This window comes from Musca autumnalis, unplaced genomic scaffold (assembly GCF_047663935.1).
Source record: "Musca autumnalis isolate F117 unplaced genomic scaffold, ASM4766393v1 scaffold_2, whole genome shotgun sequence".
Taxonomy (NCBI): Eukaryota; Metazoa; Arthropoda; class Insecta; order Diptera; family Muscidae; genus Musca; species Musca autumnalis.
The window spans coordinates 79493276-79520233 of NW_027411755.1; the positions used below are offsets into that span (position 1 = coordinate 79493276).

Sequence of the window (26958 nt, forward strand, 5' to 3'; positions counted from 1 at the left end):
ACAAGCACACACACACATACCCATACAGTGGATGGCGTGTTGTTGTACACACATAGAGTAGCCAAGCAAGCAAAAAAGCAATATGAACCACGGCAAAACAAGATTTGACGGCGTCATTTACTAAATACATGGGAAAATTATTATTTTTGCTAGAATATGAGGAATTTTAAAATTATTTTGGTAAGTTTCTTTATTAAATAATGGAAAATAAGTGTTTCGACAAAAATTTGATCTCTTTTAAAATGTTTTTTGTGGCCCTGAAAAGGGCCTTTTATGGTTGAATTTCGACGAAATATGAAAAAATCAAGGCATTTACTTGGAGCTGGTGTATTTAGTAACAGCCTTGGTACCTTCAGAGACAGCGTGCTTAGCCAATTCACCGGGCAACAATAGACGGACAGCGGTTTGGATTTCCCGACTGGTGATGGTAGAGCGCTTGTTGTAGTGGGCCAAACGAGAGGCTTCGGCGGCAATACGTTCGAAGATGTCATTCACGAAACTGTTCATGATGCTCATGGCCTTTGACGAAATACCAGTATCAGGATGGACTTGCTTCAACACTTTGTAAATGTAGATAGCGTAACTCTCCTTACGCTTGGTACGTCTCTTCGACTTATCGCCCTTGGTGATGTTCTTTTGGGCTTTGCCGGCCTTCTTTGCTGCTTTACCACTGGTTTTAGGAGGCATTTTTCACTTTTAGTTTTTTAATCACACAAACACTTTTAACACTGTTCACAAATGATGAACCTACGGCGTCAAACAAGAATATTTCAAGCATTAAATGCTCAAATGTTTCAGGTAGTCACAGTTGCTGTGTGGAATAGTGGCCAAACAACCCCATTTTTCGATGTGTGTGTATTAAATGAGCGAGAGAAAAGTATAAATAGTACGGGTATATTCGAGTAACGGCATCATTCTGTGTTTTTTCAGTGCTAAGTGAAGTGTTCAAAAAAATATTAAGTGAAAATGTCTGGTCGTGGTAAAGGTGGCAAAGTTAAGGGAAAGGCAAAGTCCCGTTCAAATCGTGCTGGTCTTCAATTCCCCGTCGGTCGTATTCATCGTTTGTTGCGCAAAGGCAACTATGCTGAACGTGTTGGTGCCGGTGCTCCAGTATATTTAGCCGCCGTCATGGAATATTTGGCTGCTGAAGTTTTGGAATTGGCTGGTAATGCTGCCCGTGACAACAAGAAGACTCGTATCATTCCCCGTCACTTGCAATTGGCCATCCGCAACGACGAAGAATTGAACAAATTGCTGTCCGGCGTCACAATTGCCCAAGGTGGTGTATTGCCAAACATCCAAGCTGTTCTCTTGCCCAAGAAGACCGAAAAGAAAGCCTAAATTATCTCGAAAGGTATTATGGAAAAAATACAGACCATCGTATAAGAAGAAGAAAAATCCATACAAAATTCAACCAATCCGTCCTTTTCAGGACGACAAAAAATATTTAAAAAGAGAAAAAATCTATTCAAACTATTAATTTTCATTATTTACATTTTATAGGGAAAGAATAAAAATGACCAAAAATTTAATATTTACATTTTATAGGGAAAAAAATAAAAATGCCCAAAAAATGATATTTTTCTTAATCGACGACAACCCTTGATTATTTTACAAATGACATTTTTTCTTTCATAATTCCTTAGAAAATATGTTCGTTTGTTGTAACTGTTTTTCATTTCTACCCCCCAACAGAATTGTGTTTGTTTTATGTCGCTTTAGTTTTCACAGGAATAGCGAGACAGATAGAGAGACAGAGAAAGAGAGAGAGAGCGAAAAAGAGATCATTCGTCTCATCGATGATGTTCGCGCCAATATTCGTTCATCGATGTTCCCGCCAATGTTCGTTCATCGTATGTTGACGATGTCTGTTATGAATGTGTGTGTGTGTGGTGTTGTGTGTTTGTTAGTTAGAATAACCAAATGCCTTTACTTACGATGATGATGGTTGTTGATGTTGTTGTAGTGGCTGTTAGAGTAAATTATATGGAAAAAGTGTTCTGCCGCCGCGAATTTTGAGGAGAAAAAAGTAACTGTATTTGGAAAGGAAAAAATGCAGAAATGTGTGATTTTGGTGATGTTGTCAAAGCATAAAGTTAGTAATAGAGTGATGACAACATGAAGTGCGCACGGAAAAAATTTTTTATTTTCAAAGGGAAAAAAGTAGAGTTGTGAAATAAATTGAGGATCATTGTTAGAAAATAACAAAAATACATAAAATAGAAGAAAATGATGTGATTTTTGTGGACATTTAAGAAAAAATAAATTATTTTTAGTGAAAGATAAGAAGAAGAAGAAGAAAATTTTCAATGATTTCAACATAAAGTAAAAGAATTGATGTGATTTTTGGGACGTTTGAGAAAAATAAAATATTTTTAGTGAAACATAGGAAGAAGAAGAAGAAATTTTTTAATAATTTCAACATAAAGTAAAAGAAATTTAGAAAATTATGTGATTTTTTTGGTCATTTAAGAAAATGTGATTTAGTGAAACAAGAAGAAGAAGAAAATTTTCAATAATTTCAACTAAAGTGAGAGAAATTTAGAAAATTATGTAATTTTTTGGTCATTTAAGAAAATTTGAGTTAGTGAAACGAGAAGAAGAAGAAGAAAATTCTCAATAATTTCAACATAAAGTGAGAGAAATTTAGAAAATTATGTGATTTTTTGGAGGATTATGGGATTTTTGAATAAATAAGTAAAAGATAAAATTTTTCTATGCGAGTTCATGAAATATAAGAAGAAGAAGAAGAATTTTTTCCTAATAATTTCAACATAAAGTGAGAGAAATTTAGAAAATTATGTGATTTTTTGGAGGATTAAGTAAAAGAAAATATTTTTATATGAAATCATGAAACATAAGAAGAAGAAGAAGTTTTTCATAAGCAATTTTTTGAAAAAAGAGATGCTATAAAATTTTTTTAAATATATTTTTGAGAAAAATCGCAGTAAATATTAACAAAATTCAAACTAATTTAAAGACAATTTTTTTAAAAAAAAAGGTAATTTTCTTTATACTTTTAAAAAATTTAATAACAATTTTTAATAATTTCATCACAAAATAACAAAAATTTTTACTTGAAGGAAAAAATAAGTACTTAACATCGCAGTCAAAGATATTGTTCGCTTGGCATAGCATTGATGTGCGTTAGTTATATGAACAAACACACGCACACACAGACCGACGCTAGCGTGCGTATACACACATCGTCGTATTATCAAGCAAGCAAGCAGCTACCCTAACAATGAGAGTTGCCGGTAGAACATGTATTAGTGGAAATAAAGGAACATTTTTGTGTATTACGAAAAAGGAATGATCAGAGTTGCCGACGGTAAAATATTTTTGAAGGCAAAAAAAGAAGAAGAAAAAATTGTAAGAAAAAAGGTAATGTTTGCCGACGGCAAACATTTTTGAAGGAAAAAATGGAAAATTATTTGATGATGGAAAAAAAATTTATGAAAATAAAATTAAATGAGCAGAGTTGCCGACGGCATTTATTTTTGAAGACAAAAGGGAATATTATTTGAAAAATTTTATGAAATGTGGAAAAAGAAAGAAAAAATAAAATGCACTGAAAAAAGATATAAGAAAGAAAATATTTTATGGTTAGTTTTATTTTTCATATATTAAGGTAAGTTTTATTTTTGATATATTTTATTAAATTTTTTTATGTTTTTGTAATTTTCAACAAGAAAATATCTCTTTTTAAATATTTTTTGTGGTCCTGAAAAGGACCGATTGTTTTGTTGTAAAAGAAAAATTCTCCAAATAGCGTCAAGAAAATATTTAACCGCCGAAACCGTACAAAGTACGACCTTGTCTCTTCAAAGCATAGACGACATCCATAGCAGTGACGGTTTTACGCTTAGCATGTTCGGTGTATGTAACGGCGTCACGAATAACGTTTTCCAAAAACACCTTCAGAACACCACGGGTTTCTTCGTAGATGAGGCCAGAGATACGTTTTACACCACCACGGCGAGCCAAACGTCTAATAGCTGGCTTGGTAATACCCTGGATATTATCACGTAACACTTTACGGTGACGTTTAGCGCCACCTTTTCCCAAGCCTTTGCCACCTTTACCACGACCAGTCATTTTTCACTTTTTTAAAAATCACTTAACACTTCACGAAAGCACAAGAACGAATGTTTTTTCGATGGCTGGCGGCTTCTATTTATACAAAAATTGGCCTGTTTGACTAACCAAGAGTCTTAATGGAATACACATGTATTTGTGTATGTGTTAGTACACATTTTGGGCGCGCACAGCTGTCTTTACTGGTTTACCCACCCCTAATCATAGCCGCCTCTTCGAAATTTTCTATAAATACCGCTATATGGATGGATGGCACAGTTATTACAGTGTTAACAGTGTTTGTGTGCATACCTAAGTGAAGTGAAAAAAATTAAAGTGAAAAATGGCTCGTACTAAGCAAACTGCCCGTAAATCAACTGGTGGAAAGGCTCCTCGTAAGCAATTGGCCACTAAAGCCGCTCGTAAGAGCGCACCAGCCACCGGCGGCGTCAAGAAGCCTCATCGTTTCCGTCCTGGTACTGTTGCCTTGCGTGAAATCCGTCGTTACCAGAAGAGTACTGAATTGTTGATCCGCAAATTGCCCTTCCAACGTTTGGTTCGTGAAATTGCTCAAGATTTCAAAACTGATTTGCGTTTCCAGAGCTCTGCTGTTATGGCCTTGCAAGAAGCCAGTGAAGCATACTTGGTCGGTCTTTTTGAAGATACTAACTTGTGCGCCATCCACGCTAAGCGTGTCACCATCATGCCTAAAGACATCCAATTGGCCAGACGTATCCGTGGAGAACGTGCTTAAATTCTTGACGTTTTAAAAACTATTTTTTTACAACAAAACAATCGGTCCTTTTCAGGACCACAAAATATTTATAAAAAAGAGATTATTTTTTCATCAAACTATTTATCATTTTTAACATTTTAAATAAATAAATATTTTTCTTTGTGTTTGTTTAATTTTTGAGGCTGATTTTAGGAATATTTGAAAATTTTCTTGTATGAGTCATATTTGACGGCGTCAGTAAAAATCTCCCATTAGAAGACACATTTTATTCTTCTTCTTGAAAAAAAAATATAATATTACAATTTTCCCTTTCAAAGACACATTTCTGCTTCTTAAAAAAGTATTGAAATTTGCTTCTATAGGTAATTTTTGACGGCGTCAGTAAAATTATTCATTTAAATATTTTGTTCTTCTTCTTGACACAAAAAACAAAAATTATGTTATAATTTTTCCCTAAAAAGACATTTTATTCTTCTTCTTGAACAAACTTATTGAAATTTCCTTCTATATGTAATTTTTGACGGCGTCAGTAAAATTTTCCCATTGAAATGCACATTTGTGTTCTTCTTCTTCTTCCTTTTCTATGTGTGTTTTTGATGGCGTCAGTAATATTTTCCTATTAAAGTATACATTTATTCTTCTTCTTTCTTTTCTGTTGGTCTTTTTGACGGCGTCAATATTAATTTCATCTTTAAAGGCAATGTTTTTTTCTTCTTCTTATTTTCTTCATAACAAATATTTGTTTTATTGAACTTCTTTTTGTGTGTATACTAATGTCCACGAGGCATATGTTCAATAAATTTGGCGCGAAATGTTCTCTGCAATAATGCTCTCACTATTTCTCATTCAAAATGGTTGAAAATTTTTGGCGGAAAATGCTCTCTGTTTTGTTTTATTTTTTCTTTTCAGATAATGATGAATGAAATATGCAATTTTTTTCTTTTCAGCTATATATATATTTTAATTTAGTAAAATTTTAGGATAATTTTGTAAAATTATAATTTTTTTGAAAATATTAATCAATAATTGTCTCACGTAGATATGACGAATATTTCTTGGCCATTTGAAAGGCGTAATACTACATTTTAGAAAAACATTTTCTTTTTAAAAAAAAATGTTTAAATCTTGTATTATTTTTACAGAATTGTCATAAAAAAGGGATTTATTTATTTTATTATATACATTTTTGCAAAAAATATCCAAATTATTAACGAAATCAGGAAAAATATACGTGTGAAAAACTTCAGTAATTCTATATGGTTTTTTCCTTGATATGTACTAGCAAAGGAAGAATTATTTTTGGAGAATATTTTTTGCAAAAAATGATGAAATGTTTACTAAATTTTAACGAAAATGTCCTCATATTTTATTAAAAATTAATTTTTGAGCGATTTTCATTTAATTTAGCAAAAATATTTCAATTTTCAAAAATATTACCTTTGACAGTGAATGTTTGTCCATAGGTGGTATACGGTAATGGGAAGATTTTTTTAACTTTTCCAAAGAAATAACTACTTTTTATGAATAATGTTATAATTTGGTGTAAATATACAGATTCTGAAATGTTTTTTAAGAAATTTTTATAAAACTTAATTAGATTTGAGCTTTTAAATTTCTTTGAAGAAAAACTTTTCTTCATTGAAAATATGCCAACAAGAGGATTTCTGCCGTCTTGGACCACATAAAGATTTTCAATTTTTTTCACAGTGAAAATGTAAAATATGTCAATATTTTAATTTTATCCCAAAGTAAACATATCAGGCTTTATTCTCAAATAGAATTTGGAAAATATTTTTTGAAAAAATTCATAATTTTTTCAAATTTAGTTACAAATTTGTGATTACATTTTTACAATCTGTGAAGTTAAACGCTTATAACTTTTAAACGGATAAAGGAAATTACACCAAATTTTCGTTAAAATATGGCCTGATATCTATACAAGAAATGTGTAAAATATCTTTTATAAAAATATTCAAACATTCTTCAGAAAAATTAAATTCCTACGAAAACTTTTGTAAAAAATTAAACACGCTTCCACACAATATTTCGAAAAATATAGCTATTGACTACTATGCACTTCTCATCTTTTCAATGTACCTACCATGTTAAAACTTTGCCAATAACGAACAAGAACGAACGAACAATTTAATAGTACACATAAATTTGTGAGTGTATTTGTGTTACAGTGAAATATAAACATAAAAGTGAAAACAGTGAATAGTGCCAAAAATTCTGTAGAAGACACAATAGATGTCTTCACACGAGACAGGATTTTGGTTTCAACACCTCTGACGAACGTGTTTATTCCCAACGGCGTCATGCAGTCAGCAGACCTGCCAGCCGCCTGCACACCCCATCCAGCGGGAAGACAACCAACGCAACACAGCGAAAGTGTGAATATGAATGGAAGCCTTGATAACGCCGGCGGCAATTTCACCGCCGATGGGTTTACCGAAGTTGTTCCTAAATATAAACGAGGAAAGAAGAGGCGCGGCAGTACTGGAGGTGATACAACAGATGGATCTCTTCAATCAGTTATTGCCAAGCTTGAAAGTGAAATAGAGAGTCTAAAGAAAGATAAACAAGCCGTGTCGGATAGGCTGGATGAAATATCAACTCAACTGCGAGCCGCCCATGGTCGGGAGTTGAGCTACAAGCGCATAATAGAGCGCTATGAGAAGAAGAAGACTGGTGTCATTTCTGTCACTCCACCAGTTGCGGCTGTCGAAGAGCCAACCAGGCAGAACCTGGAAACACCACCTGTGCCTCGAATCAACGTGCGAAGTGCCAAACCTTCGCCAGATTTGCAGACAACAACTAAACGTGAGAAGAAAGATGCAGCTACATCTCCGAAAGATGCAACTACATCACCGAAAGATGCAACTACATCGCCGAAAGATGCAACTACGTCACCAAAAGATGCAGCTACATCACCGAACCCGGTTGGGAACCCCAACGCCAATGAAGATAGTGTGGATTCTGTGGCTATAAAGTCAGCCAAAAAGAAGCCAAAAAGGAAAGTCCGTATCACAGTCGTCAACGAACCAGTGAATACAGCCGAGCAGATGGATACCACTGAAGGTGCATCACCAACTGTTAAGGGCGCCTCGTCCAAAAACATCGGTAAGTCAGTTCCTGTCATTACTACTTACAATACGAATGTTAAACAAATGGTAGAGCTAATTAAAAAGGAACTAGGTCATGAAGATTTTGAGCTCCATATCGTGAATAGAAAGAGTACTTCGTACCAAATGTCATCACTAGAAGAACGGGACAAAATTAGAAATGCTTTGATTAGGGAGGGCATTCAGCACTATACCTATACTCCAAAAAACGAGACTCCTATATCTGTAGTCATCGAGAAGTTAGCAGGGGACTTTGATAGGGAAGATGTAAAGGAGGAACTGAAGAGGAAAGTAGAAAACTTAGATGTTAAACAGGTTTTCAGGCTAAGCTATGATAAGTGGCTTGTTCACATTGGTAGAGGATCTAACATTGAGGGTCTCTATAAGCTTAAAAAACTTCTACACTCAAATAGAATAAAAGTAAGGAAGGACATGAAGAAAGGCCTTACCCAGTGCCATAATTGCCAGCGGTACGGACATACGTCATCTAATTGTGGGTTACCGTTTAGATGTGTAAAATGTGCTGGTTCTCACGGACCACGTAATTGCCACATACCTTTGGGAAATCACAAACCTAAACTGGTAGAGGTAGAGAATCCTACTACTGGGGAAAAGAATATGGTGCCAGAATTCACTCTCAGGTGTGTTAATTGTGACAAAGATGGTCATTCGGCTAATGCCAAACAATGTCCTATACGGCAAAATCTTCAGGCAAAAATGAATGCTGCTTTAGCTGCGAAATCTTCGCCGAAAGCACAAAGAAAATTTGCTAGAAATAGTGGGGTAGTTAAACCTGGGATCTCGTATTCCTCTGCAGCGAATAGGAAAGGTTCCAATAATGGCATAGCGTCTCCTAATACTAGTGAAGCGCCCCTTAGAAACAGTGTTGTTCCTACGAGAGACAACAGTATGAATGAAGCCTTAAGATCTTTTGAGATATTCGATGAAATCTGTAAAGAGCATTTTAGCAATGACTTCTTTACATGCTTTTCTAAGGTCCGTAGCCTCTCTAGGGACATTACGAAGATGGACAAGATGACCCAAAAGAAAGCCATGTTTGGGATTTTAACATCACTCTCATCTAATGATTAGACAAATTAAATGCATTTTCGCCAACATCAACTCCTTGGTGTCGATGTACAAGAGACACTGTCTACGAGTGTTTCTTGACGAACATCGGCCTGAGGTGATGATGTTGGCGGAGCATAGATTGTCTGATCACCACAATTTAGTGATGGACGGTTATGTAAGTTTTGTTCAAAAAAGGAGGGGTAGTCCAGGGGGGGGAACTGCTATCCTTGTGAGGGACAGTATAAAATGTGAACAGGTCTCGGTGGAATCAGGATCCATAGAGGGTACCTGTGCTAAAATATACAGAAACGATGGTTCGGTAGTATACTTAGCTTCTTTGTATTCAAGACCACAAGATAACTTAGATGCAGCAGACTTAGAGTTTTTACGGACTCTGGCCTCTAATGGAGAACTTGTAGTTGGAGCTGACCTAAATGCTAGGCATATCAACTGGGGAGGTAACAATACATGTTCTAAGGGCAGGATATTGCATGACTTTTTAGTAACATGCCCTGACCTGGCTATTATTCCAACCGATGGGCCTACTAGGATCCATAGAGATACCCACTCTTTTATAGATCTCTGTATGGTTTCCATTGGTATAACAATATGTGATGATGGTGGTAGAGGCATTCGTACTCTAGACTGTAGCTCCGATCACCGAGCAATAGAGATGCTAGTAAGTGGGATTACTCCCGAACGTAGGGACCGGCATACTATTTTTGATTTCAAAAATCTAAACAAGCGTAGGTTAAATAGAATACTTTCTGAAGATCTTCCTTCCTGTCAGCTCCCCATAGACAGAGTTGTTAGTGCCAATGAAATTGACCAATGTATCGAATCTATTTCGAATACATTTCAAAGAGCAATGAATGACTCTATCCCAAAAGTCATACCTGGACCTAGAGGTCCCCGAAAACTTCCCCAGCATATTTTAGACATGATCCGGGAGAAAAAACGCTTACGTAGAGTTCTATACCGTACTGATAATCCAGGTCGATATGGGATACTAAGGGCTGAAATTAAAAATTTGGACACAATTATACAAGGTGCCATTGCACAACATGATGGTACTCAATGGACCTCATTTTTAAATAGCATTACAATGAATGATAGGGTGTATAGTAGAGTTAAGGCAGCAGCTGGTATAAAGCGTAAGGAAATCCCTGACCTTATCGATGACAGTAGTGCTCCCATAGTCCTTGACATCTGCAAAGCAAACAAAATTGCTGACAACATTCAGGAATCGGGCACTTATCACGATATCTCTGACGACAACATCCATAATGACATCTCAGTCTTTAATAATAGATCGCCACTTGTGCAATTTTCAGCAGAATTTACTGCTGATGGTGGCACTAGTAATAACCCTAGGCTATGGCGGCAGCATAGTTTCATATCCCCGTCAGATATAGGCTCAGCGCTTAAATATAGACCGAAGAAAAAGTCCTGTGGTAATGACGGAATCCCGGACATTGTTTTAAAAGTTACAGATATTGCCACATGGCAAAACATATGTATCTTATTTAACCACTGCATTAATTTGGGATACTTCCCGACTGCATGGAAGACGGCTATAACGGTCCCTGTCCTAAAGCCTGGAAAAGATCCCTCGATGGCTGACAGCTACAGACCAATAAGTCTGTTGTCGTCTTTAGGGAAGTTATTTGAATACTTCTTACTGAGAAGTATAAATAATACTATAGAAGATGGGGAACTACTCTCTGACAGCCAATTTGGCTTCAGAAGAGGTCTCTCCACTTCTCACGCGCTCACAGTCTTAGGGGGATATGTGAGCAAAAACCTTAATAATAGGCAGATTACTTTAGCTGTCAGTTTGGACTTTTCAAAAGCCTTTGACAGTGTTTGGCATGATGGTGTCATCTATAAAATGAGTAGATTAGGATTTCATTATAACACCTGTCGTCTAGTAGCCGATTTCCTGAAGGATAGGAAATTTAAAGTACGGGTAAAGGAGGCATTCTCCACGATTCGAGAGGTTTTTGCGGGAGTCCCACAAGGTTCTCTCCTTGGACCAGTATTATTCAATATATTTTTGTGTGATATTCCTCATCCCCCGACGGGGGACCTGCTTCTCATATATGCTGATGACATTCTTGTTGCAGCAGCAGGAGCACATGCGGAAAACACAAATAGGAGAATAAATGAATACCTAGATCGTCTCTCCACATTTTTCAACGAATGGAAATTACGACTGAATGTCAGCAAATGTGAGGGAATTATGTTTAAAGGGCTTAAAAAGCATATCTATCCTAGTGCCAGGAGATATGAGGCAAGGCTAGCAATTGCAGGGCAGCCTATACAAGTCGCTGAACAGATTAAATACCTAGGGGTTGTCTTCCACTCGAAATTCCAGTTCATAAGACACGTAGATTATATCCTATCAAAGGCAAAGAAAATGTTTTGGTCATACCAACGTCTAATAAGATCGTCGGGCGGCCTTAGTCAGGAAGTTAAGTTGCTAATATATAAACAAATTATTAGACCTATAATTGCGTATGCATTTCCGGTATGGTATGGCATTTCCTCTCACCAAATGGAGAGAATCCGACAGTGGGAAAGAAAGATTCTTAGGTCATGCCTTGGCATCAGGCCTCAATTAGGCGAGGATGGAATTTGGAGACTGCCTCCCAATTCCGAGGTATATGTTAGCACCCCCTTTGATAGGATAGATGTATTTTTGGTTAGAAATGCATTAAACTTTCTAGAAAAGGCGTCCCAACTGAGCAACAGTCTTGTTACTGATTGTCTCAACCAGACTACAACTATTGAACAACTTATCGATTCCAACTACCAGGCACCTAGTAGCCTGATTACATTAGATAGAGAAGGCCTACTTTATCTGGATGGGAATTTGCAATTCTACCACCGCAGATATGGAACTTTCGACATCTTCAATACCGTTTACCAGATCGCCCAATAAAGGACGAGGCGCCCTTACATATTGTATATATTTAGTTTTATTTTAGTTTGTAAGTTAGTCTATAAGTAAACATATAAAAAGAATAAGAACTCCTTTTTTAAATGATTCATTTTTTTGGAGAAATTTTGAGCTAATTTTTGTAACTTAATGTTAATCACATAGTGTTAAGAATATGTTGTATACTTGATGCAACTTATGTACGTATTATCCACATAAACTTTGAAAAATAGAAATATGCTAAGTAATTTTAAGAACTAATGTTAGACGTAAGTCATCTACCCATTGTTTAAGTATTTTGAATCAATAAATCTGAAATCTGAAATCTGACTTTGCCAATAACAATTTAATAGTACACATAAATTTGTGAGTGTATTTGTGTTACAGTGAAATATAAACATAAAAGTGAATAATCATGTCTGACGCCGCCGTTGTTGAAGCCACCGCCTCCCCAGTTGCCGCTGTTGAGAAAAAGGCACCAAAGAAGGCCGCAGCCAAAGCAAAGAAACCATCAGCTGCCCCTACTCATCCACCAACCCAACAAATGGTTGACGCCGCCATCAAAACATTGAAGGAACGTGGTGGTTCATCATTGCCTGCCATCAAGAAATATTTGGCCAGCACCTACAAGGTTGATGCCCAAAAATTGGCTCCTTTCATCAAGAAATATTTGAAGAGCGCTGTTGCCAGTGGAAAACTCATCCAAACTAAAGGTAAGGGTGCTTCTGGTTCATTCAAATTGTCCGCCTCGGCTTCCAAGGAACCCAAAGCAAAGACTGCTGAAAAGAAGAAGAAGGCACCAGCTGCTGAGAAGAAGAAGAAGGCTGCCCCTAAAAAGGCCGCCGGTGAAAAGAAAACCGCTGCCAAGAAGCCATCTGCCGCCAAAAAGACCGCTGAGAAGAAGAAGGCTGACAAAACAAAGGCTAAGGCCGCCAAGAAAACCGGTACAGTTAAGGCTAAACCAGCAAAAACCGCCGCTAAAGCATCTGCCACCAAACCAAAGGCACCCAAGGCAAAAACAGCAGCTGCTAAACCCAAAAAAGCCGCCGCACCAAAGAAGCCAGCTGCCAAGAAAGCCGCCGCCAAGAAGTAATTTTTCCCAGAAAGATTACTTGTTGACAACATTTTTCGATATTCGAAAGCATAATATCTAACAGCCCTTTTCAGGGCTACAAATTAAATTCAAAAAGAGAAAATCTTTACTTCAAACTATTTATTATTACTACTATTTATTGTTTTATTACCTAAATAAATAAGAAAAATACACACGTGTCTGATTTTAAAAAAATTTTACCCTCACTAATTACTTTTCCTATTAGGTAATTAACATTGAGCCTGTTTTATTATGGGCATTCCACAAAATAACACCACAAAGGGATTAAAATTTTAGTCTGGGTCATAAAATAAATGTGACTAATTTTTGTTTGTCTAATTATGGTCATTTTCATCTAATTTCATATTTTAGGAATTTTTCATTTAATCTTCAAAAATGATAATTTTTTCTCTTTGCAAAAATTGTTTGCTGGGTAAAAGGAGATTATTTTAATCAGGAATGTTTTTCTATTCTAATGAAGTTATGTTGCAACTCTATTTTATTTCTTTTTCTATTTTTTCCATTGAAAAATGTCCCGTTAATTTTTGCGCCACCACCAAAAAAATTTCCCCTTAAAAATGTTCGCGCTTCATATTTGACATTGGCGTAGTGAAGTATTACAGGCAAAATGCTTATACATACTTGTTGTTCGTTTATACATTTTCGATATGGTGGTGACTGCCGACGGTAATACTAAGTAACAACGCACAAGCACACACACACATACCCATACAGTGGATGGCGTGTTGTTGTACACACATAGAGTAGCCAAGCAAGCAAAAAAGCAATATGAACCACGGCAAAACAAGATTTGACGGCGTCATTTACTAAATACATGGGAAAATTATTATTTTTGCTAGAATATGAGGAATTTTAAAATTATTTTGGTAAGTTTCTTTATTAAATAATGGAAAATAAGTGTTTCGACAAAAATTTGATCTCTTTTAAAATGTTTTTTGTGGCCCTGAAAAGGGCCTTTTATGGTTGAATTTCGACGAAATATGAAAAAATCAAGGCATTTACTTGGAGCTGGTGTATTTAGTAACAGCCTTGGTACCTTCAGAGACAGCGTGCTTAGCCAATTCACCGGGCAACAATAGACGGACAGCGGTTTGGATTTCCCGACTGGTGATGGTAGAGCGCTTGTTGTAGTGGGCCAAACGAGAGGCTTCGGCGGCAATACGTTCGAAGATGTCATTCACGAAACTGTTCATGATGCTCATGGCCTTTGACGAAATACCAGTATCAGGATGGACTTGCTTCAACACTTTGTAAATGTAGATAGCGTAACTCTCCTTACGCTTGGTACGTCTCTTCGACTTATCGCCCTTGGTGATGTTCTTTTGGGCTTTGCCGGCCTTCTTTGCTGCTTTACCACTGGTTTTAGGAGGCATTTTTCACTTTTAGTTTTTTAATCACACAAACACTTTTAACACTGTTCACAAATGATGAACCTACGGCGTCAAACAAGAATATTTCAAGCATTAAATGCTCAAATGTTTCAGGTAGTCACAGTTGCTGTGTGGAATAGTGGCCAAACAACCCCATTTTTCGATGTGTGTGTATTAAATGAGCGAGAGAAAAGTATAAATAGTACGGGTATATTCGAGTAACGGCATCATTCTGTGTTTTTTCAGTGCTAAGTGAAGTGTTCAAAAAAATATTAAGTGAAAATGTCTGGTCGTGGTAAAGGTGGCAAAGTTAAGGGAAAGGCAAAGTCCCGTTCAAATCGTGCTGGTCTTCAATTCCCCGTCGGTCGTATTCATCGTTTGTTGCGCAAAGGCAACTATGCTGAACGTGTTGGTGCCGGTGCTCCAGTATATTTAGCCGCCGTCATGGAATATTTGGCTGCTGAAGTTTTGGAATTGGCTGGTAATGCTGCCCGTGACAACAAGAAGACTCGTATCATTCCCCGTCACTTGCAATTGGCCATCCGCAACGACGAAGAATTGAACAAATTGCTGTCCGGCGTCACAATTGCCCAAGGTGGTGTATTGCCAAACATCCAAGCTGTTCTCTTGCCCAAGAAGACCGAAAAGAAAGCCTAAATTATCTCGAAAGGTATTATGGAAAAAATACAGACCATCGTATAAGAAGAAGAAAAATCCATACAAAATTCAACCAATCCGTCCTTTTCAGGACGACAAAAAATATTTAAAAAGAGAAAAAATCTATTCAAACTATTAATTTTCATTATTTACATTTTATAGGGAAAGAATAAAAATGACCAAAAATTTAATATTTACATTTTATAGGGAAAAAAATAAAAATGCCCAAAAAATGATATTTTTCTTAATCGACGACAACCCTTGATTATTTTACAAATGACATTTTTTCTTTCATAATTCCTTAGAAAATATGTTCGTTTGTTGTAACTGTTTTTCATTTCTACCCCCCAACAGAATTGTGTTTGTTTTATGTCGCTTTAGTTTTCACAGGAATAGCGAGACAGATAGAGAGACAGAGAAAGAGAGAGAGAGCGAAAAAGAGATCATTCGTCTCATCGATGATGTTCGCGCCAATATTCGTTCATCGATGTTCCCGCCAATGTTCGTTCATCGTATGTTGACGATGTCTGTTATGAATGTGTGTGTGTGTGGTGTTGTGTGTTTGTTAGTTAGAATAACCAAATGCCTTTACTTACGATGATGATGGTTGTTGATGTTGTTGTAGTGGCTGTTAGAGTAAATTATATGGAAAAAGTGTTCTGCCGCCGCGAATTTTGAGGAGAAAAAAGTAACTGTATTTGGAAAGGAAAAAATGCAGAAATGTGTGATTTTGGTGATGTTGTCAAAGCATAAAGTTAGTAATAGAGTGATGACAACATGAAGTGCGCACGGAAAAAATTTTTTATTTTCAAAGGGAAAAAAGTAGAGTTGTGAAATAAATTGAGGATCATTGTTAGAAAATAACAAAAATACATAAAATAGAAGAAAATGATGTGATTTTTGTGGACATTTAAGAAAAAATAAATTATTTTTAGTGAAAGATAAGAAGAAGAAGAAGAAAATTTTCAATGATTTCAACATAAAGTAAAAGAATTGATGTGATTTTTGGGACGTTTGAGAAAAATAAAATATTTTTAGTGAAACATAGGAAGAAGAAGAAGAAATTTTTTAATAATTTCAACATAAAGTAAAAGAAATTTAGAAAATTATGTGATTTTTTTGGTCATTTAAGAAAATGTGATTTAGTGAAACAAGAAGAAGAAGAAAATTTTCAATAATTTCAACTAAAGTGAGAGAAATTTAGAAAATTATGTAATTTTTTGGTCATTTAAGAAAATTTGAGTTAGTGAAACGAGAAGAAGAAGAAGAAAATTCTCAATAATTTCAACATAAAGTGAGAGAAATTTAGAAAATTATGTGATTTTTTGGAGGATTATGGGATTTTTGAATAAATAAGTAAAAGATAAAATTTTTCTATGCGAGTTCATGAAATATAAGAAGAAGAAGAAGAATTTTTTCCTAATAATTTCAACATAAAGTGAGAGAAATTTAGAAAATTATGTGATTTTTTGGAGGATTAAGTAAAAGAAAATATTTTTATATGAAATCATGAAACATAAGAAGAAGAAGAAGTTTTTCATAAGCAATTTTTTGAAAAAAGAGATGCTATAAAATTTTTTTAAATATATTTTTGAGAAAAATCGCAGTAAATATTAACAAAATTCAAACTAATTTAAAGACAATTTTTTTAAAAAAAAAGGTAATTTTCTTTATACTTTTAAAAAATTTAATAACAATTTTTAATAATTTCATCACAAAATAACAAAAATTTTTACTTGAAGGAAAAAATAAGTACTTAACATCGCAGTCAAAGATATTGTTCGCTTGGCATAGCATTGATGTGCGTTAGTTATATGAACAAACACACGCACACACAGACCGACGCTAGCGTGCGTATACACACATCGTCGTATTATCAAGCAAGCAAGCAGCTACCCTAACAATGAGAGTTGCCGGTAGAACATGTATTAGTGGAAATAAAGGAACATTTTTGTGTATTACGAAAAAGGAATGATCAGAGTTGCCGACGGTAAAATATTTTTGAAGGCAAAAAAAGAAGAAGAAAAAATTGTAAGAAAAAAGGTAATGTTTGCCGACGGCAAACATTTTTGAAGGAAAAAATGGAAAATTATTTGATGATGGAAAAAAAATTTATGAAAATAAAATTAAATGAGCAGAGTTGCCGACGGCATTTATTTTTGAAGACAAAAGGGAATATTATTTGAAAAATTTTATGAAATGTGGAAAAAGAAAGAAAAAATAAAATGCACTGAAAAAAGATATAAGAAAGAAAATATTTTATGGTTAGTTTTATTTTTCATATATTAAGGTAAGTTTTTTTTTATTTTTGATATATTTTATTAAATTTTTTTATGTTTTTGTAATTTTCAACAAGAAAATATCTCTTTTTAAATATTTTTTGTGGTCCTGAAAAGGACCGATTGTTTTGTTGTAAAAGAAAAATTCTCCAAATAGCGTCAAGAAAATATTTAACCGCCGAAACCGTACAAAGTACGACCTTGTCTCTTCAAAGCATAGACGACATCCATAGCAGTGACGGTTTTACGCTTAGCATGTTCGGTGTATGTAACGGCGTCACGAATAACGTTTTCCAAAAACACCTTCAGAACACCACGGGTTTCTTCGTAGATGAGGCCAGAGATACGTTTTACACCACCACGGCGAGCCAAACGTCTAATAGCTGGCTTGGTAATACCCTGGATATTATCACGTAACACTTTACGGTGACGTTTAGCGCCACCTTTTCCCAAGCCTTTGCCACCTTTACCACGACCAGTCATTTTTCACTTTTTTAAAAATCACTTAACACTTCACGAAAGCACAAGAACGAATGTTTTTTCGATGGCTGGCGGCTTCTATTTATACAAAAATTGGCCTGTTTGACTAACCAAGAGTCTTAATGGAATACACATGTATTTGTGTATGTGTTAGTACACATTTTGGGCGCGCACAGCTGTCTTTACTGGTTTACCCACCCCTAATCATAGCCGCCTCTTCGAAATTTTCTATAAATACCGCTATATGGATGGATGGCACAGTAAAAAAAAAAAAAAAAAAAAAAAAAAAAAAAAAAAAAAAAAAAAAAAAAAAAAAAAAAAAAAAAAAAAAAAAAAAAAAAAAAAAAAAAATACATTCTGCCTTGTGATGTGAAAGTGATAACATCTAGTGAAGTGATATAGACAATAGAAGAAGCTAGTGTTCTAAAAAAAAAAAGTGATAATGCCAGGTCACAGCCATAAGGCTGTTGGCAAACTGTCGAAAGAAGACTTCATTAAAAAATCTAAAAACGATGATGCTACAAGCAGTAATAAGAAAAGAAAAAAAGAAACTGAATTAAGTGAATTAAGTGATGTTGAGATCAGAATTCAAAAATTAGAATTCGAACGCAAATATCATAATGCTAAAAATGAAACAATTGAACTAAGAAAAACAATTGAAAAGCTAGAAAAAATGGTAGAAGATCTAGCAAGTAAAGTGTCAGCAGGTAATGTAAGTGTTGACTTACATTTACCAAAAGAGTGGGTCCAAAATAATGACCAAATTATCAATAACAATAATAAAGCTAATGAGGTAGCCGAAGACCTCATTATGGCGAACAATAGTGAAGAAGAAGAAGACATAACCGCAATGCCGGCGGTGGGTAATACTGCAGAAGGAATCCAGTCGAAGAAAGTGCATATCATCAACAACGATGCTGAAAAAGGAGACAATAATAAACCAAAAAATCTTAAAGGTAAGGTCAGCCCACCTATAATAAAAGTATACAATCAAAATACAAAGCATTTTATACAAAAAATGAGAGAAATATTAATGCATAATCATTTTAAAATCAAAAATAAAAATAAAAATCTTATACATCTAAAGTTAGCTACTACAGATGATTATATTAAAGCAAGAAAATATCTTGAAGAACAAAAAACTTCTTTTTATACTTACACTCCTAAAGAGCAAAAACCAAATACTTTGTTAATAAAGGGTCTTTCTCGCACTTTTGATGAAAGTGATGTTAATAAATTAATAGAGGATAGCAATTTTAAATCTCAAAAACCGAAAGTAATTAAATTACAGGGCGATAGATGGCTTATTCAGCTAACTGATGAGTCAGATGTAAAAGCCATTTCCAAATTAAAACTTCTTATTAATAATGAAGTTACAATAGGGAAATATAAACCACAAGGGGTTGTTCAATGTAGAAATTGCCAAAGATTTGGACATATTTCCACAAATTGCCGTCTTGAATATAGATGTGTAAAATGTGGTGGATCTCATGGTCCAAAAAAATGCCTTATTCCTTCTAAGGAAGCTAATACAAAAGAATATATATCAACTGACCCAAATACGGGTAAAATAATAAAAACAATTGGATTACCAGTTAAGTGCATTAATTGTAATATTCAAGGACATGTCGCAAGCGACAAAAATTGCCCAAAAAGATTACAACTTTTGGAACAAATTTCTGAAAGGAAGGCCAAAACAGGCCAAATAAAAGACTTTAATTATTTAAAAAGAGTAGATGGTACTACATTTTCTAATATCACAAAGGGAAATCCTACAAATATTAATGTGGGAAATAATAATATAAATAAGGGATCTAATCCCCAAATAAGAGACACTTTCAGTATGTTTGATAACGACTGTATAAGACTTCTTGGAAAGGACTTTGCAACTTGTATGCAAAGAGTAGGCGACTTTGCAGAAGATTATAAAAAAATAAATAATGATAAAGAAAAAACCGAAGCTTTATTCGGACTAATGATAAGCCTCAGACTGGATAAATAATATTAATATATTAATATTAATGATTTTGTTATGTATTTATTTTTAGTATTTAGCTTGTAAGGGGCTTAGCCCAGTAGTTTTAAGTATCATCAAAAACATAAAAGTGACTCGTTTTTATTCCTTTTTTTCGAGAAAATAAAAAAATAAAAGACTTTTTAATATGCATTCTAAATGGTGGCTGACCTTATAAAAAAAAAACCAAAAGTAGAAATTCTTAGATAAACAAATTATAATTTGTGTTAAGATAGATAGATTTAAGCAAAAGAAATATGTATAACATAACTTTGTAAACTAATTGAATATGGAAATAAAACTGAAACTGAAACTGAAACTGGATGGCACAGTTATTACAGTGTTAACAGTGTTTGTGTGCATACCTAAGTGAAGTGAAAAAAATTAAAGTGAAAAATGGCTCGTACTAAGCAAACTGCCCGTAAATCAACTGGTGGAAAGGCTCCTCGTAAGCAATTGGCCACTAAAGCCGCTCGTAAGAGCGCACCAGCCACCGGCGGCGTCAAGAAGCCTCATCGTTTCCGTCCTGGTACTGTTGCCTTGCGTGAAATCCGTCGTTACCAGAAGAGTACTGAATTGTTGATCCGCAAATTGCCCTTCCAACGTTTGGTTCGTGAAATTGCTCAAGATTTCAAAACTGATTTGCGTTTCCAGAGCTCTGCTGTTATGGCCTTGCAAGAAGCCAGTGAAGCATACTTGGTCGGTCTTTTTGAAGATACTAACTTGTGCGCCATCCACGCTAAGCGTGTCACCATCATGCCTAAAGACATCCAATTGGCCAGACGTATCCGTGGAGAACGTGCTTAAATTCTTGACGTTTTAAAAACTATTTTTTTACAACAAAACAATCGGTCCTTTTCAGGACCACAAAATATTTATAAAAAAGAGATTATTTTTTCATCAAACTATTTATCATTTTTAACATTTTAAATAAATAAATATTTTTCTTTGTGTTTGTTTAATTTTTGAGGCTGATTTTAGGAATATTTGAAAATTTTCTTGTATGAGTCATATTTGACGGCGTCAGTAAAAATCTCCCATTAGAAGACACATTTTATTCTTCTTCTTGAAAAAAAAATATAATATTACAATTTTCCCTTTCAAAGACACATTTCTGCTTCTTAAAAAAGTATTGAAATTTGCTTCTATAGGTAATTTTTGACGGCGTCAGTAAAATTATTCATTTAAATATTTTGTTCTTCTTCTTGACACAAAAAACAAAAATTATGTTATAATTTTTCCCTAAAAAGACATTTTATTCTTCTTCTTGAACAAACTTATTGAAATTTCCTTCTATATGTAATTTTTGACGGCGTCAGTAAAATTTTCCCATTGAAATGCACATTTGTGTTCTTCTTCTTCTTCCTTTTCTATGTGTGTTTTTGATGGCGTCAGTAATATTTTCCTATTAAAGTATACATTTATTCTTCTTCTTTCTTTTCTGTTGGTCTTTTTGACGGCGTCAATATTAATTTCATCTTTAAAGGCAATGTTTTTTTCTTCTTCTTATTTTCTTCATAACAAATATTTGTTTTATTGAACTTCTTTTTGTGTGTATACTAATGTCCACGAGGCATATGTTCAATAAATTTGGCGCGAAATGTTCTCTGCAATAATGCTCTCACTATTTCTCATTCAAAATGGTTGAAAATTTTTGGCGGAAAATGCTCTCTGTTTTGTTTTATTTTTTCTTTTCAGATAATGATGAATGAAATATGCAATTTTTTTCTTTTCAGCTATATATATATTTTAATTTAGTAAAATTTTAGGATAATTTTGTAAAATTATAATTTTTTTGAAAATATTAATCAATAATTGTCTCACGTAGATATGACGAATATTTCTTGGCCATTTGAAAGGCGTAATACTACATTTTAGAAAAACATTTTCTTTTTAAAAAAAAATGTTTAAATCTTGTATTATTTTTACAGAATTGTCATAAAAAAGGGATTTATTTATTTTATTATATACATTTTTGCAAAAAATATCCAAATTATTAACGAAATCAGGAAAAATATACGTGTGAAAAACTTCAGTAATTCTATATGGTTTTTTCCTTGATATGTACTAGCAAAGGAAGAATTATTTTTGGAGAATATTTTTTGCAAAAAATGATGAAATGTTTACTAAATTTTAACGAAAATGTCCTCATATTTTATTAAAAATTAATTTTTGAGCGATTTTCATTTAATTTAGCAAAAATATTTCAATTTTCAAAAATATTACCTTTGACAGTGAATGTTTGTCCATAGGTGGTATACGGTAATGGGAAGATTTTTTTAACTTTTCCAAAGAAATAACTACTTTTTATGAATAATGTTATAATTTGGTGTAAATATACAGATTCTGAAATGTTTTTTAAGAAATTTTTATAAAACTTAATTAGATTTGAGCTTTTAAATTTCTTTGAAGAAAAACTTTTCTTCATTGAAAATATGCCAACAAGAGGATTTCTGCCGTCTTGGACCACATAAAGATTTTCAATTTTTTTCACAGTGAAAATGTAAAATATGTCAATATTTTAATTTTATCCCAAAGTAAACATATCAGGCTTTATTCTCAAATAGAATTTGGAAAATATTTTTTGAAAAAATTCATAATTTTTTCAAATTTAGTTACAAATTTGTGATTACATTTTTACAATCTGTGAAGTTAAACGCTTATAACTTTTAAACGGATAAAGGAAATTACACCAAATTTTCGTTAAAATATGGCCTGATATCTATACAAGAAATGTGTAAAATATCTTTTATAAAAATATTCAAACATTCTTCAGAAAAATTAAATTCCTACGAAAACTTTTGTAAAAAATTAAACACGCTTCCACACAATATTTCGAAAAATATAGCTATTGACTACTATGCACTTCTCATCTTTTCAATGTACCTACCATGTTAAAACTTTGCCAATAACAATTTAATAGTACACATAAATTTGTGAGTGTATTTGTGTTACAGTGAAATATAAACATAAAAGTGAATAATCATGTCTGACGCCGCCGTTGTTGAAGCCACCGCCTCCCCAGTTGCCGCTGTTGAGAAAAAGGCACCAAAGAAGGCCGCAGCCAAAGCAAAGAAACCATCAGCTGCCCCTACTCATCCACCAACCCAACAAATGGTTGACGCCGCCATCAAAACATTGAAGGAACGTGGTGGTTCATCATTGCCTGCCATCAAGAAATATTTGGCCAGCACCTACAAGGTTGATGCCCAAAAATTGGCTCCTTTCATCAAGAAATATTTGAAGAGCGCTGTTGCCAGTGGAAAACTCATCCAAACTAAAGGTAAGGGTGCTTCTGGTTCATTCAAATTGTCCGCCTCGGCTTCCAAGGAACCCAAAGCAAAGACTGCTGAAAAGAAGAAGAAGGCACCAGCTGCTGAGAAGAAGAAGAAGGCTGCCCCTAAAAAGGCCGCCGGTGAAAAGAAAACCGCTGCCAAGAAGCCATCTGCCGCCAAAAAGACCGCTGAGAAGAAGAAGGCTGACAAAACAAAGGCTAAGGCCGCCAAGAAAACCGGTACAGTTAAGGCTAAACCAGCAAAAACCGCCGCTAAAGCATCTGCCACCAAACCAAAGGCACCCAAGGCAAAAACAGCAGCTGCTAAACCCAAAAAAGCCGCCGCACCAAAGAAGCCAGCTGCCAAGAAAGCCGCCGCCAAGAAGTAATTTTTCCCAGAAAGATTACTTGTTGACAACATTTTTCGATATTCGAAAGCATAATATCTAACAGCCCTTTTCAGGGCTACAAATTAAATTCAAAAAGAGAAAATCTTTACTTCAAACTATTTATTATTACTACTATTTATTGTTTTATTACCTAAATAAATAAGAAAAATACACACGTGTCTGATTTTAAAAAAATTTTACCCTCACTAATTACTTTTCCTATTAGGTAATTAACATTGAGCCTGTTTTATTATGGGCATTCCACAAAATAACACCACAAAGGGATTAAAATTTTAGTCTGGGTCATAAAATAAATGTGACTAATTTTTGTTTGTCTAATTATGGTCATTTTCATCTAATTTCATATTTTAGGAATTTTTCATTTAATCTTCAAAAATGATAATTTTTTCTCTTTGCAAAAATTGTTTGCTGGGTAAAAGGAGATTATTTTAATCAGGAATGTTTTTCTATTCTAATGAAGTTATGTTGCAACTCTATTTTATTTCTTTTTCTATTTTTTCCATTGAAAAATGTCCCGTTAATTTTTGCGCCACCACCAAAAAAATTTCCCCTTAAAAATGTTCGCGCTTCATATTTGACATTGGCGTAGTGAAGTATTACAGGCAAAATGCTTATACATACTTGTTGTTCGTTTATACATTTTCGATATGGTGGTGACTGCCGACGGTAATACTAAGTAACAACGCACAAGCACACACACACATACCCATACAGTGGATGGCGTGTTGTTGTACACACATAGAGTAGCCAAGCAAGCAAAAAAGCAATATGAACCACGGCAAAACAAGATTTGACGGCGTCATTTACTAAATACATGGGAAAATTATTATTTTTGCTAGAATATGAGGAATTTTAAAATTATTTTGGTAAGTTTCTTTATTAAATAATGGAAAATAAGTGTTTCGACAAAAATTTGATCTCTTTTAAAATGTTTTTTGTGGCCCTGAAAAGGGCCTTTTATGGTTGAATTTCGACGAAATATGAAAAAATCAAGGCATTTACTTGGAGCTGGTGTATTTAGTAACAGCCTTGGTACCTTCAGAGACAGCGTGCTTAGCCAATTCACCGGGCAACAATAGACGGACAGCGGTTTGGATTTCCCGACTGGTGATGGTAGAGCGCTTGTTGTAGTGGGCCAAACGAGAGGCTTCGGCGGCAATACGTTCGAAGATGTCATTCACGAAACTGTTCATGATGCTCATGGCCTTTGACGAAATACCAGTATCAGGATGGACTTGCTTCAACACTTTGTAAATGTAGATAGCGTAACTCTCCTTACGCTTGGTACGTCTCTTCGACTTATCGCCCTTGGTGATGTTCTTTTGGGCTTTGCCGGCCTTCTTTGCTGCTTTACCACTGGTTTTAGGAGGCATTTTTCACTTTTAGTTTTTTAATCACACAAACACTTTTAACACTGTTCACAAATGATGAACCTACGGCATTTGCATTTTGCATTTTAATATTGCCATTTATTAATTCATTTCTTTTCCATTTGTTACAATTCAAATACTTAACGGCTAAAGTATACATTTATTAGTAAATAAACCTATTCTTGGTACTCTGTGGTACATGAATATACTGACATTACTTATTCTTTGTGTTGCATACAAGTGCTAACAAACTTTCTTTTTTTTTTTAATCCATTTAACATTCAAGTTGTATTGCCCAAAATTTTAAAAAAGGCCAAAATTGTACAGTTTTGTTGTTTCATATAATATAATAATAATAATAATAAAATAATAACTTATAACTAATTTTTATTACTAAAACTTAAAATTAACTATTTACACTATATACATACAATTTATTTTTCACTGTTCTGTACTATATACAGGGTCAGTTCTAGCGTCAAATCTTTTATACCTTCTATGGTAGTAAATTAGTTTGTCTCCCTGATGGAGTATACCCTCATCATTAAACGTCATTAAAGCAATTGGTGGTAGATGTTTCCTCGTGCTAAGCACTTGGAACTCTTCCTCATTATTCAAAAATTCCTGTATTATAATATTTTCATTGGATTGACATTTTTCAAAGAATTTGATGGCTCCATTGACCATAAATACATCTATTCTCTTGAAATTAATAGATTCATAAATCTTTTTATTAGATGGACTCCTATATTCGCCTCGACTATTTACTCTGGTTCTCAGTCCCAGAGCAGACGAAATAACCTTCCTCTCGAATACCCGTATCCTCTCCATCTGAGACGAAGATACATCAGCCCATGCTGGAAAGGCATACGCAATTGTAGGCCTTATTATTTGCCTATATATTAACAGTTTTATTTGAGGGGAAAGTCCTCCTCTCATTTTAAATAATCTTTGGTACGAATAGTACATATTTTTTGCCTTGTTTAAGACATGATCAACATGTCGACAGAAATCAAAGTTTTTATTAAATACAACACCTAGGTATTTAATCCTATCTGATTGGCCAATAGTTTGGTTATCTGCCTTAACAACAGGTACATGTTTTCTAAAATTAGGATAGGTTGCTCTCTTTTTCCCGCTTAATGCTACTGCAACACATTTTGGTACATTTAGTTTAAGTTGCCATTTTTTGAAATATGTACAGAGTTCTTGCATATATAAGTTGACTCTTCTTTCAACAGTATTTGCATAACGACCACTCATTGCTATAATGACGTCATCCGCATAGGTCAGCAACAGGCCACCTTCAGGTGGATCAGGTATATCGCTAATGAATATGTTGTACAGCACCGGTCCTAGCAGTGACCCTTGCGGGACACCTGCTGTTACCGGATGCTGTCCAGACATACTTTCATTAACTTTAACCCTGAAATGCCTATCCTTTAGGAAGCCTGCTACCATCCTACAGGTCTGATCGTCAAAGCCAAAGCTTTTTAATTTGTACAAAATCCCTTCTTGCCATGCTCTATCAAAGGCCTTTGTGAAATCTAGCCCCACTGCCATAGTACCCATTGCTCTCTTGTACCCATCTGTGACATAATTTGTAAATGCCACTAGAGCATGAGAGGTAGAGTGTTGTGGCCTAAAGCCAAATTGACAATCTTTTAGTATATTGCGCTCTTCAATTGTATGTTTTATTTTTTGTAATAAAAAATACTCAAATAGTTTGCTGAATGGGGACAAGAGAGAAATGGGTCTATAATCCTCACAATGTTTCCCATCTGTGTTCTGTTTTTTTATGGGTATTACCAGTGCCTTTTTCCATTCCCTTGGAAAGTATCCAATATTTAAGGCATGATTAAATAAAATGGAAAGGAAAGTGCAAACCACATATCCCGCTTTCTTGAGAGCCACATCAGGAATACCGTCCATTCCACATGACTTCTTGGAAGATCTTTTTTTTATAGCTTCCGTAATTTTATCTGGTGTAACAAACCCGCCCTTATTCCATACGGACCGATTACCTACCACTGAGCCATC

At 34.5% G+C, this 26958-nt stretch overlaps 9 protein-coding genes and 2 long non-coding RNA genes across 11 annotated transcripts; 8 read left to right on the plus strand and 3 right to left on the minus strand.

The window, feature by feature from the left end:
* Positions 1-258: 258 nt before the first annotated feature.
* Positions 259-700, minus strand: LOC141392862 (histone H2B). Its single transcript, XM_073965837.1, has one exon. The coding sequence runs from the start codon at positions 685-687 to the stop codon at positions 313-315; it is 375 nt and encodes a 124-aa protein (XP_073821938.1). The 5' UTR covers positions 688-700; the 3' UTR covers positions 259-312.
* An 89-nt stretch (positions 701-789) lies between these two features.
* Positions 790-1341, plus strand: LOC141392285 (histone H2A-like). Its single transcript, XM_073965235.1, has 2 exons — positions 790-877; positions 986-1341. The coding sequence occupies exons 1-2, from the start codon at positions 790-792 to the stop codon at positions 1339-1341; spliced, it is 444 nt and encodes a 147-aa protein (XP_073821336.1).
* A 757-nt stretch (positions 1342-2098) lies between these two features.
* Positions 2099-3512, plus strand: LOC141392864 (uncharacterized). Its single transcript, XR_012409901.1, has 2 exons — positions 2099-3001; positions 3084-3512. It is a non-coding gene; the product is annotated as an uncharacterized lncRNA (long non-coding RNA).
* Positions 3513-4420: 908 nt separating this feature from the next.
* On the plus strand, positions 4421-4831 carry LOC141392287 (histone H3). Its single transcript, XM_073965236.1, has one exon. The coding sequence runs from the start codon at positions 4421-4423 to the stop codon at positions 4829-4831; it is 411 nt and encodes a 136-aa protein (XP_073821337.1).
* A 7476-nt stretch (positions 4832-12307) lies between these two features.
* LOC141394152 (histone H1-like) lies at positions 12308-13116 on the plus strand. Its single transcript, XM_073968096.1, has one exon. The coding sequence runs from the start codon at positions 12366-12368 to the stop codon at positions 13041-13043; it is 678 nt and encodes a 225-aa protein (XP_073824197.1). The 5' UTR covers positions 12308-12365; the 3' UTR covers positions 13044-13116.
* Positions 13117-14008: 892 nt separating this feature from the next.
* Positions 14009-14450, minus strand: LOC141392865 (histone H2B). Its single transcript, XM_073965840.1, has one exon. The coding sequence runs from the start codon at positions 14435-14437 to the stop codon at positions 14063-14065; it is 375 nt and encodes a 124-aa protein (XP_073821941.1). The 5' UTR covers positions 14438-14450; the 3' UTR covers positions 14009-14062.
* A 266-nt stretch (positions 14451-14716) lies between these two features.
* LOC141394153 (histone H2A) lies at positions 14717-15181 on the plus strand. Its single transcript, XM_073968098.1, has one exon. The coding sequence runs from the start codon at positions 14717-14719 to the stop codon at positions 15089-15091; it is 375 nt and encodes a 124-aa protein (XP_073824199.1). The 3' UTR covers positions 15092-15181.
* Positions 15182-15848: 667 nt separating this feature from the next.
* LOC141394154 (uncharacterized) lies at positions 15849-17262 on the plus strand. Its single transcript, XR_012410270.1, has 2 exons — positions 15849-16751; positions 16834-17262. It is a non-coding gene; the product is annotated as an uncharacterized lncRNA (long non-coding RNA).
* A 2998-nt stretch (positions 17263-20260) lies between these two features.
* On the plus strand, positions 20261-20671 carry LOC141392288 (histone H3). The gene has a single exon (XM_073965237.1). It carries the CDS (start codon positions 20261-20263, stop codon positions 20669-20671), a length of 411 nt encoding a protein of 136 aa, XP_073821338.1.
* A 2120-nt stretch (positions 20672-22791) lies between these two features.
* On the plus strand, positions 22792-23600 carry LOC141392867 (histone H1-like). The gene has a single exon (XM_073965842.1). It carries the CDS (start codon positions 22850-22852, stop codon positions 23525-23527), a length of 678 nt encoding a protein of 225 aa, XP_073821943.1. The 5' UTR covers positions 22792-22849; the 3' UTR covers positions 23528-23600.
* Positions 23601-24492: 892 nt separating this feature from the next.
* Positions 24493-24934, minus strand: LOC141392866 (histone H2B). Its single transcript, XM_073965841.1, has one exon. It carries the CDS (start codon positions 24919-24921, stop codon positions 24547-24549), a length of 375 nt encoding a protein of 124 aa, XP_073821942.1. The 5' UTR covers positions 24922-24934; the 3' UTR covers positions 24493-24546.
* Positions 24935-26958: the final 2024 nt, after the last annotated feature.

What these genes read in the sequence shown, in the direction of transcription:
- LOC141394153 (XM_073968098.1), top strand. Translation starts at nt 14,717, where the DNA reads ATGTCTGGTCGTGGTAAAGGTGGCAAAGTTAAGGGAAAGGCAAAGTCC.
- LOC141392287 (XM_073965236.1), top strand. Translation starts at nt 4,421, where the DNA reads ATGGCTCGTACTAAGCAAACTGCCCGTAAATCAACTGGTGGAAAGGCT.
- LOC141392862 (XM_073965837.1), bottom strand. Translation starts at nt 687, where the DNA reads ATGCCTCCTAAAACCAGTGGTAAAGCAGCAAAGAAGGCCGGCAAAGCC.
- LOC141392866 (XM_073965841.1), bottom strand. Translation starts at nt 24,921, where the DNA reads ATGCCTCCTAAAACCAGTGGTAAAGCAGCAAAGAAGGCCGGCAAAGCC.
- LOC141392865 (XM_073965840.1), bottom strand. Translation starts at nt 14,437, where the DNA reads ATGCCTCCTAAAACCAGTGGTAAAGCAGCAAAGAAGGCCGGCAAAGCC.
- LOC141392285 (XM_073965235.1), top strand. Translation starts at nt 790, where the DNA reads ATGTTTCAGGTAGTCACAGTTGCTGTGTGGAATAGTGGCCAAACAACC. An exon ending in ATTAAATGAGCGAGAGAAAA is followed by an intron (nt 878 to 985) that starts GTATAAATAGTA and finishes GTCGTGGTAAAG; the next exon opens with GTGGCAAAGTTAAGGGAAAG.
- LOC141394152 (XM_073968096.1), top strand. Translation starts at nt 12,366, where the DNA reads ATGTCTGACGCCGCCGTTGTTGAAGCCACCGCCTCCCCAGTTGCCGCT.
- LOC141392288 (XM_073965237.1), top strand. Translation starts at nt 20,261, where the DNA reads ATGGCTCGTACTAAGCAAACTGCCCGTAAATCAACTGGTGGAAAGGCT.
- LOC141392867 (XM_073965842.1), top strand. Translation starts at nt 22,850, where the DNA reads ATGTCTGACGCCGCCGTTGTTGAAGCCACCGCCTCCCCAGTTGCCGCT.